The sequence below is a fragment of the Giraffa tippelskirchi genome, chromosome 2 (assembly GCF_054371585.1).
Source record: "Giraffa tippelskirchi isolate mGirTip1 chromosome 2, T2T-mGirTip1v1.2.pri, whole genome shotgun sequence".
Lineage (NCBI taxonomy): Eukaryota > Metazoa > Chordata > Mammalia > Artiodactyla > Giraffidae > Giraffa > Giraffa tippelskirchi.
In genome coordinates, this window is record NC_137276.1 from 101,893,428 (window position 1) to 101,906,004 (window position 12,577).

General features: G+C 36.6%; 1 protein-coding gene across 5 annotated transcripts in view; it reads left to right on the forward strand.

Annotated features, from left to right (window-relative positions):
* Positions 1–12,577, forward strand: part of ACAD11 (acyl-CoA dehydrogenase family member 11) — a 136,742-nt gene that overhangs the window by 53,075 nt on the left and 71,090 nt on the right. For all 5 annotated transcript variants that reach the window (XR_014076718.1, XR_014076719.1, XM_081569835.1 and 2 more), the window contains 3 exons: positions 991–1,117; positions 8,184–8,261; positions 8,953–9,091. Coding sequence is in view for 3 of the 5 variants with exons in the window: in XM_081569835.1 (XP_081425961.1) it covers positions 991–1,117; positions 8,184–8,261; positions 8,953–9,091 (344 nt within the window). In the remaining 2 variants the exon portion in view is untranslated. The remainder of the gene's footprint in view (positions 1–990; positions 1,118–8,183; positions 8,262–8,952; positions 9,092–12,577) is intronic.

Genomic DNA, 12,577 nt, shown 5'->3' on the forward strand with positions numbered 1-12,577 from the left:
AGGACCTACTGTATCGTGCAAGGAACTCTACTCAATATTCCCATAAGCTTTATGGGAAAAGAATCTGAAAAAGAATAACTATATCTATATGTATAATTGAATCACTTTGCTGTATACCTAAAACGAACACATTGTAAACCAGGTACTCTCCAGTGTAAAATAAAAGTTAGAAAAAAAAAAAAACAGTGTGATATATAGCACTTATTAAATGCGTGAATGATGTTGCCCCTGGAAATTTTGCCTAAGCCACAAGTTTCCATGATGTCACCTTGAAAGTGAAAGTGTCAGTTGCTCTGTTGTGTCTGACTCTTTGCGACACCATGGACTGTAGCCCTCCAGGCTTCTCTGTCCATGGAATTCTCTAGGCAAGAATACTGGAGTGGGTTGCCATTTCCTTCTCCAGGAGAACTTCCCGTCCCAGGGACTGAACCCAGAGCTCTTGCATTACAGGCAGATTCTTTATCATCTGAGCCACCAGGGAAGCCTGAGATCACCTTAGGACCATTGTATTTTACACTTCATCTTATACATGAATATTTGTGATCTCTATAACATAATAAATGACAGTGCTGCTCTTCATAATGATCTTTAAAGGTCTTACTTTTAATGACATCCTGCAGTTGTATTTGTGAGGCATATACAAAGAGTGTCTAATTCTATTTGTGTCCAATTTCTTTGCCTTCTTGTTTAGAGATTCTGATAGGTGAATTCAATAAAGATTTTAAACTCCCATTGATTGAGGTCATGCCAGGCTATGTTTTCTCCAAAAAGTGCTTTAAGCACTAAAGTTTAATGTTCAAAATAAAGTGATTCTGCATTCCTCTCATAACCATGAAAGATTAAAAAAAAAAGCTCCAAAATACAGAAGCTCTTTCTGAGAGATTTTTTGGGGAAATGGGGGAAGACTTCACATTCTATTCAGAAATCTGTAATAATGATTTTGAACATCTTTGTAACTTTTTTCTTTCTTTGTAATTTTTTTTAATAAAGATCTTTCAGCACTGCACTTCCACAGACTGATTCAACTCGTCAATTGTTTCTACAGACTAGGACAGGTCAGGAAGTTCTTACTAGGGTGAAGCAGTTCATGAAACAACATATCCTCCCAGTGGAAAAGGTAAGTATTCTATAAATAAACAGAATGTATTTGTGCTTCAAGACTATTGATGAATTACTTCTGTTATCTCTTCTTCTAGGAGTATCCTGGTATCATTTCTTTGCAGTCAGTCCTTACCTAGATGCCCCTTCTCACTGTAGCACTGAACTGCTACAGAGCCTAATCCTGAAAAATTCCAAGCTTCTAAAATATGCCAAGGGAATGCCACATAAATCTGTGGAATTAAAACTAAGTCAAAGGGAATTAGCTGTTTGTAAAGTTAAGTAGTGTTAAGTAATTAACACTACTTTGAGGGTCTTTTCCTAAGGCAGTGACTTTCAGCCTTTTTTTTCTTTGTGAGCCCCTTTGAAAATTAAAAGGACTTTATGTTAAACAAAAAAGGCATACCCAGAAAATTTTGTATATCATTTGAAACTGTACATGGATACTACCACTGTTCCCCTCACAAGCTCCTGTTCTAAGGTGTTAAGTTTCAGTAAACTCACTGAGAGTAGACAAGTAATGTGACACACTCATTCATTCAGTTGACAAATAATAATTGGGTACTGAGTAATGGGTTAGGCACCTAGCAAGCCATTGAAAGTAAAAGGAAGAACAAGAAGACAGGGCTTTCTACTGCTACAGAGCTTATACTTGAGCATGAAAGAAAGGCATTAAGAGATGATAAATGCTGTGAAGAAAAGATAAAAACTATTATGACTATATAAGGAATTCTTGCCTCAAATTAGGTCGTCTTGGACAAATAACTTTATCTCTCAGAGGCCCAATTTCTTTATCTACAGTATGAATAGGTATGACTATATACATAATAAAGTCCCATTTAAATCTTCTGTGATTCTGAGAGTTCTAGAGCTAGGTGAGAAAAATTAAATAGGAAACTGAAAAAGACTAAAATTCTTTCAACAAAAATTTTCAATGTTGATATGTGTTTATAGAGCAGTTACTATTGTTGCTTGAATTATATGAATAATTATAGTATTTTTAGTGAAGATCTGGAGCGAGATAAACTTGGCTCATAGTTTAATATGAAGAAGTGCTTTCCAAAATAGTCACCCCTTATATGTGGTCAGTGGTTAAGGTATCACTTTGTAGACTTTCTGCTCTAGGTAGTATATATACAATTTTGAGTTTTAAAATTCTGAACTTTTGATGACCAGAATGTAAGACGGTACTATAAATCTTGTAGAGGAAAACATAGGCAGAACACTGTCTGACATGAATTGCAGCAATATCTTTTTGGATCCACCTTCTAGAGAATGAAAATAAAAACAAAAACAATTGGAACCTAATTAAACTTAAAAGCTTTCGCACAGCAAAGGAGAAAACCATAAAACGAAAAGACAGCTCACAGAATGGAAGAAAATATTTGCAAATGATGCAACCAACAAGGGATTAACCTCCAAAATATACAAACAGCTCATACAGCTCAATATCAAAGAAACAAACAACCCAATCAAAAAATAGGCAGATTTAAGTAGACATTTCTCCAAAGAAAACATGGCTGAAAAACATATAAAAATATGTTCAATATCACTACTTATTAGAGAAATGCAAATCAAAACTGCAGTGAGGGATGACCTCACGCCAGTAAAAATGGCAGTCAAAATCTACAAACAATAAATTGTGGAGATAGTATGGAGAAAGCGGAAACTTCCTACACTGTTGGTGAGAATGTAAATTGGTGCAGCCAGTATGAAGAACAGTATGGAGATTCCTTAAAGAGCTAACAGTAGAGCCACCCTATGATGTACAGTCCCACTCCAAGGCATATATTCAGAGAAACTCTAATTCAAAAAGATACATGCACCCCAGTGTCCATAGCATCACTATTTACAATAGCAAGACATGGAAGCAACCTAAATGTCCATCAACAGAGGAATGGATAAAGAAGATGTGGTACATATATATGATGGAATATTACTAAGTCATAAAGAAGAATGGAATAATGCCATTTGCAACAACCTAAATGGACCCAGAGATTATTGTACTAAGTGAAATAAGTCAGTACTAAGTGAAATAAGTCAGACAGAGAAAGACAAGTGTCATATGATATCACTAATATGTTGAATCTGAAAATATGATGCAAATGAACTTATGAACTTATTTATAAAACAGAAACAGATTCACAGACTTAGAAAACAAACATGTTTACCAAAGGGGAAAGGTGAAGGAGAGGGATAAATTAGGATTTGGGGATTAACATATATATATTACTATCTATATAATAGATAATCAACAAAAACCTACTGTATAACACAGGGAACTCTACTCAATGCTCTTTAATAACCAATATGGGACTGAAAAAAGAATATGTATATGTATAACTGCATCATTTTGCTGTAGACCTGAAACCAACACACAATTATAAATCAACTACCTGTAAAATTAAAATTTTAAAAAATAAAATTCTGAACTTTGAGGTTTTAAAAAGAAAATAAACTTTTGAGTTGAAGATGGCAGACTGAAATCTTGGACAAATAAAATCCCCTTTTTTTAACTGTATTTTTAAAAGCATAAAAATAGAGGAGAAGTACATATCAGAGGACTAAAGGTTTTGAAAAGAGAATGGAAATTGGATTTAGAAAGCAGGATGAGTCATACCAAAGACTAAACAGAAAGCCACATTTCAAGAGAATTTCAAAGTGAGAGAGGTCTTTAATACAGGTGGTAACCAGTTTTTTCTCTTTACAATGGACCTCCTATGATTGCCTGTTATGAAAAGCAAGAATGAGAAGAGGCAGAGAAATCAAGATATTTGATTGAAGAATAAACCTGTAATATGTGGGCTGCTTGGGCTGGTTTCTAACACGCCTGGGTAGCAGCAGTGATTGCTCCATACAAAAGTCTGCTGGAGTACTCTAAAAAAGCAGATGATCTGTTTCCAAAAAACTAGGGCTTCAAACGATGGCTAGTGCTCTAAGGAAGAGTTCTCCACTTTTTTCCCCCATTGAGGGATTTGGTGTAGACCTCAGCTTGCCTATCAGCCTACCTGATTTATTCAAAGGAGAGTCAACTGGCAGAGGAAACCAAGTAGCCTTGTTCTTTCATTCCTAAATGTAAATGAGCAATCCAGGGAAGCACAGAAGAGGTGTTACAAGTTGGATCATGATACCTCTGCTGAACCTCATCTCATGCAGCTACTAGAATATTTACAAAGAATTTTCAATAAAATGCTTTGTGATAAATTTAGAAAAAGCAGTCTATAGTTTTAAAGGAAAGACTGTCAACATTTTGTGTGGCAAGGAAAGCCATAACCATTTTCTGTTTGAAGATTTTTCAAATTTAGAATATATCTAATAAGAGCTTTTTCTTCCTTTAAAAACTTGTACTAACATCTGTAAATGTTTTATCCTGTAGAATGATCCTGAAGAGTACTAATCCCTATTTGTGCACACATGTATTTGAAATGATGCTTGGAGAAAAGTAATTAGCTTTTTCAAAATAGAAGTAGAGAAAGCCTATAAAATTCTGTCCACTATGATTATAAGTATATTTATAAAAATTAGAACAGTCATATCTAGAAAATAAGAGACTTCTACCATACCACATATTGTTGTGTTATTCAATCGCTAAATCTTGTCTGACTCTTTGCGACATACAGATTTTGCAAAATTCCAAATCAATAGACTTTAAACAGAAGTATTAAATAATACTTCGCTCATAGCTCAGTTGGTAAAGAATCCATCTGCAATGCAGGAGACTCCAGTTCAATACCTGGATTGGGAAGGTCCTCTGGAGAAGGGATAGGCTACCCACTCCAGTATTCTTGGGCTTCCCTTGTGGCTCAGCTGGTAAAGAATCTGCCCACAATGCAGGAGACGTGGGTTCGATCCCTGTGTTGGGAAGATCCCCTGTAGAAGGGAAAGGCTACCCACTCCAGTATTGGCCACTCCAGTATTCTGGCCTGGAGAACTCCATGGATTATACAGTGCATGGGGTCGCAAAGAGTCGGACATGACTGAGCGACTTCCACTTTCACTTTTCACTGTTAAATAATACAAATTTTTAAATAATTATATAAATGGCATAAAGAAAACTGAGAGCCAAAGAATTGATGCTTTTGAACTATGGTGTTGGAGAAGACAAGTGAGAGTCCCTTGGACTGCAAGGAGATCCAACCAGTCAGTCCTCCAGGAAATCAGTCCTGAATATTCATTGGAAGGACTGATGCTGAAGCTGAAGCTCCAGTACTTTGGCCACCTGTTGCAAAGAACTGATTCGTCAGAAAAAATCCTGATGGAGGGCTTCCCTGGTGGCTCAGCTGGTAGGAATCTGCCTGCAATGCAGGACACCTGTGTTTGACCCCTCGGTGGGGAAGATCCCCTGCAGAAGCAAATGGCTACCCACTCCAGGATTCTGGCCTGGAAAATTCCATTGACCTCAGTCCATGGTGTCGCAAAGAGTGGACACGATGAGCAACTTTCACTTTCACTTGATGCTGGGAAAAACTGAAGGCAGGAGAAGAAGAGGATGACAGAGGATGAGATGGTTGGATGGTATCACGGACTTTATGGACTTGAGATTAAGCAAACTCTAGGAGTTGGTGATGGACAAGGAAGCCTGATGTCCTGAAGTCCATGGGGTCAAAGAGTCAGACATGATTGAGGGACTGACATAAACTAACAAATGGCATAGTGTAATTTCTCAGAACTGTAGAGTCAAACAGAGGTAGTCACAGATGGGAATTTGTACACGTATTACATAACACATTTCTTATCAAACACAATTGCGTTGCTATTTCCATGGCAACATGAGGGATGGAAATATTAATAATAACCATAAACAGGAAGTCTTCCAACTTAACTTACTTCCTGACAGAAATGACAAGTACTGTTCATTGTGGTGCCTGTGAAAGAGCCATCCTTTGTCTTCTTGAAGTTTTAGACTAGCCATGCTTCAATAAAGTGGGCTTCCCTGGTGGCTCAATAAAAGGAACATTTTAGCATATTTACTTATATGACTGTAATTTGGTGGAACAATTTTTGAAAACAATTTTTTTGTAATACAGAGTTTTGACCAATGTTCATAGCCTTATTTAAGTAATTCTATTAGACTGTATGTAGAAAATAAGTACAGAGTTGTTTTAAGAGCAAAATATTGGAAAACGTCCTTATAGTCCAATATTTTAGATCACAGAATAGAGATTACTGTTATTGTTTTTTATGTAGCTGGTTGTTAAATTTCAACTTACCTTGTATTTATCACTTTATTTATTTACTATTCCTTCTTACAACCCAGATGTTCCTTCTTGGATCAAAATCCTTTAATGAGAGAATCTGCTAGTAAACGCTTATTTTTCTTTCTTTTTTCCTTTTTTTCCCCAAATCTAAAAAGGGAAGTAATGATTCTCTCTGTATCCATCATATCTTTTAACCACTCATATTTTCCTTCCATTGAATTTCTGTGCTTCATTCAAGAAAGAAGTAATTTCTTCAGATCTTTCTTTCAATTTATTATTATTTGACTGTAACTAGTCCATCTTTCAACCTTGCATAGAGAGGTGTATCTCATTATTTGGATTCTGTCAGAATTGCCTAGAGAGCTAGTTAAGATTACAAAAATAGGAATACACAAGTAGACTCACCGAGGAAGGATACAGCCTGGACCCTTTTGTTTTATCAAGTGATTCTGATGCCCACCAAAGTTTGAGAATCACTGCCATTGGGTTTTTAAATTTAATTACAATGGTTTTTCTTTGCCTCACGTTGTATTCAGTCTTTTTCAAGTTTGTCAGCCCAAGTTTGATAGTCCTTTGTCAGCCTCTTAATTCCTTCTTTTATTTTTGGAATCTATTGGACACAAATACTTTTTATTCTGTATTTAATCATTATTCTATCTGTGGCCTTTGGGGGTATGATTTTATTTTGTTGAACCATTGTTTTTGCTAATTCTTGCTAACGGTGGCTTGTTACCTTGAGTGTTTAATTTTTTTCATTCTGGACTCATGTTCTTTGGAATGGAATTTCATCTGCAAGGATTAGTCAAGACATTTTTTAAAAAGAACTTTTACTCTAGAGTGAATTTGCTTTTGCTTCTGCAGTACTTTCAGGCACTGTCACCAGGAACACTGTAAACTTAATTTTTGACTTGAATCTTTAGGGCCACATAGGTCTGTGAATTCAGATCTCAAACTTGATTGAAGACAGGCTTCAGGTTAGAAATGTTTCTTTTTTCTGTTCCATCCTGTGAATGGCCTTTATTCAGCTTTTTGTTTTTATTTTCTACTTTTTTCCACTTAGGTTCTGCAGATCAGGCATCCTGGCTTTGATGCGGGGAAATGGTGGTCTCTGATCCCTCCCCTTGCCCTGTTTCTGACATTTGGTTTTGCCTGCCTATGTGGCCCATTGGAAACTAGGATCTAGGCTAATATAGATCAGCCTACACCCTCCAGACAAACTTGGTTCCAGTGCTCACTCATACCTAAAGTCAGACATTTTTATTCCTGGCCTCTGAGGAGTTTCCTTATTTTCCTTTCAGTACACCTATGTATTACTACATGTATTTTTAAAATTATTTTTAATATTTTACCCAGATTTTTAGTTGCATTACCCTGGGAGAGGATTCTTTGACCATCTAGTATGCCATCTTACTAAAAATGGAACACTCGAATCTTGATGTAGGATTTTGAAAGTTAATTCTCTAGTACCAAGGCAGCATAATTTTGTGAGGAATAAAACATTGTATTATTGATAATAACTATATATTATATATGACTATATATTATACATATAATTATATGTATTAGCCTGGGCCCTAGTTCCAATGGGCCACATAGGCAGGAGTCAAGAAGCAAAACCAAATGTCACAAATAGGACAAGAGGAGGGATCAGAGATTACTACTTCCCTCTACCAAAGCTAGGATGCCTGATATGCAAAAAAAAAAAAAAAAACTGTAAAATTTTTTATAATTCTGTGTCTGATTTTAGAAAGAAATTTTACTGATTCAATAGCAGCTGAAAGAGCTTTTTCACTTAAATATGTTTTTTTACTTTGGATATTAGCAGCTTACGGCATTACTTTTATTAACTCTAACTAATGAACTTTTTTTTTCCTTTTATACTTTAAGGAGGTAATTGAGTTCTATGTTCAAAATGAAAATTCAGTGGACAAGTGGAAAAAACCTTTAGTAATTGATAAACTCAAGGTAAGAAAAATAAGAGAAACTTAAAATTGGAGAATTTATACGCAGGTTTTTTTTGAGAACTTAGTTTGTTGTCGCTTCTCCTGTTATATATGTAGAGGATAATTATATCAATTATAACTTTTGTTATATATGTAGAGGATAGTTATTCAAGTATACTTTTTTAAAAGAAAGTTAAAAATAGAATCTGTAATATACAAATTAGTTTATATAGTGTGTTGTGTGTGATATGTAATGAAGACAGCCTCATAGCTATTCAATTTAAAAATGCAGTCAACACTCTCACTTGAGACTGAAGTTCAGGCAGAGTATTTGTCCCACATGGGCTTAATCCAAATTTCATGTTTTCAAATGTTAACACATGTTAGAAATTGAAGTGCACAAAATAGTGTATTTGGCATAATTATACTCAAATGGAAGAGATTTTATAATAGCTATGATTCAATAAGAAGCACTCAAGTAAGCAAATTTAGTTTTTCAGCCAAATATAAGGAAGCTTTGTGGAAAAGTCATTTCTTTAACCATTAAGAAAATGTTGATTTGTAATGAATTAATGACTCTGCACATTGTAGGATACGATGAAATAATTTCATAAGTTTGAAAGGCGTAAGTACCAATATCTTTTAAACTATTTTAAAACTATTTTAGGTTGTGATAAATTATGGTCACTCTGGCATATTCATTATCTTGACAGGAAATGGCCAAAGCAGAAGGCCTCTGGAACTTGTTTTTGCCAGCTGTAAGCGGTCTCAGCCAGGTGGACTATGCCTTGATTGCTGAAGAAACAGGAAAATGCTCTTTTGCTCCAGATGTCTTTAACTGCCAAGCACCAGGTTATGACATTATCTTAAAACATAACTTTTCTCAGATATATTAAGCGGTGTTTAAAATTTCTCTATTTTTTGACAAGGAAATTTTTCTACACAAAGTCATTGATTTATAAATTTGTAATTTTACTTTTTAGTTACTTTTATTTAAATGTTAAAAAAATGGATTTAATGTTCTCATTGTATTATTCTTTTATTAAACATCATTACATTAAGTATTAGTGAATAGAAGTTACCATCAAAGGGATTGGCATTATAAGGTTTCCAGTTTTCTGACTGGGTATTAAATATATGGTTAGTTAGAATGAATAGAGTTTTTACATCTTTTAGTTAGCCTCACTGTCTCTCCATTTACTTGCCCATTCTTTATCAGTTGCCTACTATATGCTAAGTACCATTTTAGGAACTCGGGATAGATCATAAAATAAAATACACAAAGTTTTCTGCCCTCATGGAGCTGACATTCTAATAGAAAGAAACAAAACTAAACACTAGATAGATTAAATAAGTAATTTTAGAGTAAGTTTGAAGATGAAACGTTCTTTGGAAGAAAAAACCCAGCAAGGTAGGGAAGTGCTGGAATGCTGAGAGATGGGGAATATGTATTACAATTTGTCATTAAGATGAAAGGCACAGGATAGGCCTTATTGAAAAAATGACATTCGGTAAAGACTTAAAGAGGGTGAGAGAGTCAGCCATGCAGAGATCTGGGGGAAGAGTTTTCATAGCATAGAGAACATAAAATACAAAGGCCTTAAAGCATGTGTGTGATTGGTGTATTTTAGGGCTAGCCAAGGAGGTTATTGTGGCAGGGAAAGAAAAGTAGAAGATATCAGAGGGAAAGGGTCTTATATGTTGGGACTTCACAGGCAGATGACAGCTTATACTTTAGTGAAATGGACATTTGAGCAGAGGAGTGACAAGATGTCTCTTCGGTTTTTAAAGGATCCCTTTGGCTGCCATGTTGAGAATTAACAAAAGGAGAAGGATATAAGCAGGGAGTCTTGTTGTGATGGTCCTGAGCGATGATAGGGATTTCTTCAGGGAAGTAGCAGTGGAAAGAGTGAGAAGTGAAAAGATTCTAACTGTATTTTGAAGGCAGAGCCAAGAGGATTTCCTGGTTGGTTTTGGGGTATTAATGGAAGAGTCAAGGATGCGTTCAGCGACTTTAGTATGAAAAATTGGAAGGATGAAGGCAGGAGGGCAGAAGGCCTTTTCTTTAAAAAGGCAATATGGGAAGAATAAACTAGATATGTACTCTTCAGAAGGTGTTTTCAAACCCAGTTTGCCAAAGGAACCCCCAAAGAAGCTTTTAAAGAATCCAGATTCATGGACTTTATACCTATGGATTCTGATTCCAGGTGATCTAGGGTAGACCCTCAGAATGTCTTTGTCTTTTTCCCCCCAGGTTACTCTGGTTATGTTTGATGCTTTCAATCAAGCCCTGGCATTTGATTTGTAGTAGAAGAATGACTGTATAATATCCTATAGTGCCCTGTACAAGTTAGGCCTCAGTTTTCCCTTTGGTACTTATTGTATGACCCTGGTACAATAGCTCTCCCCAAAAGAGTTAATGAGGCAGGAAAGTGCAAAAACAGGTATATTGGATGTCAGAGAAAATACACTCTAGTTGCCTCTTAAAGTGTTTCCACACTAGACTTTGCTCTCATTTCTTGGGAATTATTAACATGGTCCATAAACCTCTGATAATGGCTAAACTTGTCCCAGATATGGTTTTCTCTCTTCAAAACACTGATCTATCAATTTACTACATTTTATTCCAACAGTTAAGTCTATTATAAAAGTAAATAAATATATTCACAACAGAATTTCCAAAGATTTTATCTCTTTATGTATGGCTATTGCATCATGCTACCTAGGTAGCATAATTTTGTGGAAATAAAACTGGTAGTCTTTTGTTTAAAAGTTCTTTTATTGCCACTCATTGTAAAAACTATGTTTTATATTGTGATCTAGTATGTAGCATATGTAGTTGTATTTGCATGTTCATGGATAGATGGATTTATAGCAATGAGGAGAGGAGGGACATATATTATTAAAAAAAGGCTTCAAGAAACAAGTTTCCCTTACTACATGAATTCATATATTTTCCATTTATTCTAGTCTAATGTATTCTATTTTGATCTATTTTCATTTCTTGGAAAATGCTAGACATATTCCATTGAATTAGTTTATGACACACTGCTGCTAAGTTGCTTCAGTCGTGTCCGACTCTGTGTGACCCCATAGACGGCAGCCCACAAGGCTGCGCCGTCCCTGGGATTCTCCCAGGCAAGAATACTGGAGTGGGTTGCCATTTTCTTCTCCAGTGCATGAAAGGGAAAAGTGAAAGTGAAATCGCTCAGTCGTGTCCGACTCTTAGCGACCCCATGGAATGTGGCCTACCAGGCTCCTCCATCCATGGGATTTTCCAGGCAAGAGTACTGGAGTGGGGTGCCATAACGGGTCATAAATGGTATGGACGTAACAGAAGTAGAAGATATTAAGAAGAGGTGGAAAGAATACACAGAAGAACTATACAAAAAAAGATCTTCATGACCCAGATAACCACGATGGTGTGATCACTCACCTAGAGCCAGACATCCTGGAATGCAAAGTCAAGTGGGCCTTAGGAAGCATCACTACGAACAAAGCTAGTGGAGGTGATGGAATTCCATTTGAGCTATTTCAAATGCTAAAAGATGATGCTTTGAAAGTCCTGCAATCAATATCCCAGCAAATTTGGAAAACTCAGCAGTGGCCACAGGACTGGAAAAGGTCAGTTTTCATTCCAATCCCAAAGAAAGGCAATGCCAAAGGAAGTTCAAACTACTGCACAATTGCACTCATCTCTTACGCTAGCAAAGTGATGCTCAAAATTCTCCAAGCCATGCTTCAACAGTACGTGAACTGTGAACTTCCAGATGTTCAAGCTGGATTTAGAAAAGACAGAGAAACCAGAGATCAAATTGCCAATATCTGTTCGATCATCAAAAAAGCAAGAGAGTTCCAGAAAAACATCTACTTCTGCTTTATTGACTATGCCAAAGCCTTTAACTGTGTGGATCACAACAAACTGTGGAAAAGTCTTCAAGAGATGGGAATACCAGACCACCTGACCTGCCTCCTGAGAAATCTGTATGCAGGTCAACAAGCAACAGTTAGAACTGGACAAGGAACAACAGACTGGTTCCAAATCAGGATAGGAATATGTCAAGGCTGTATATTGTCACCCTCCTTATTTAGCCTATATGCAGAGTACATCATGAGAAATGCTGGACTGGATGAAGCACAAGCTGGAATCAAGATTGCCAGGAGCTCACTCGCAGCCGAGCGGAGCCGGCGGACGCGTCTGGGCCCCTGACCCTCTCCCGGGCCATGGCCGGCAACGTGAAAAAGAGCTCTGGGGCCAGGGGCGGCAGCGGCTCCGGGGGCTCCGGCGGCCTGATCGGGCTCATGAAGGACGCCTTCCAGCCGCACCACCACCACCAC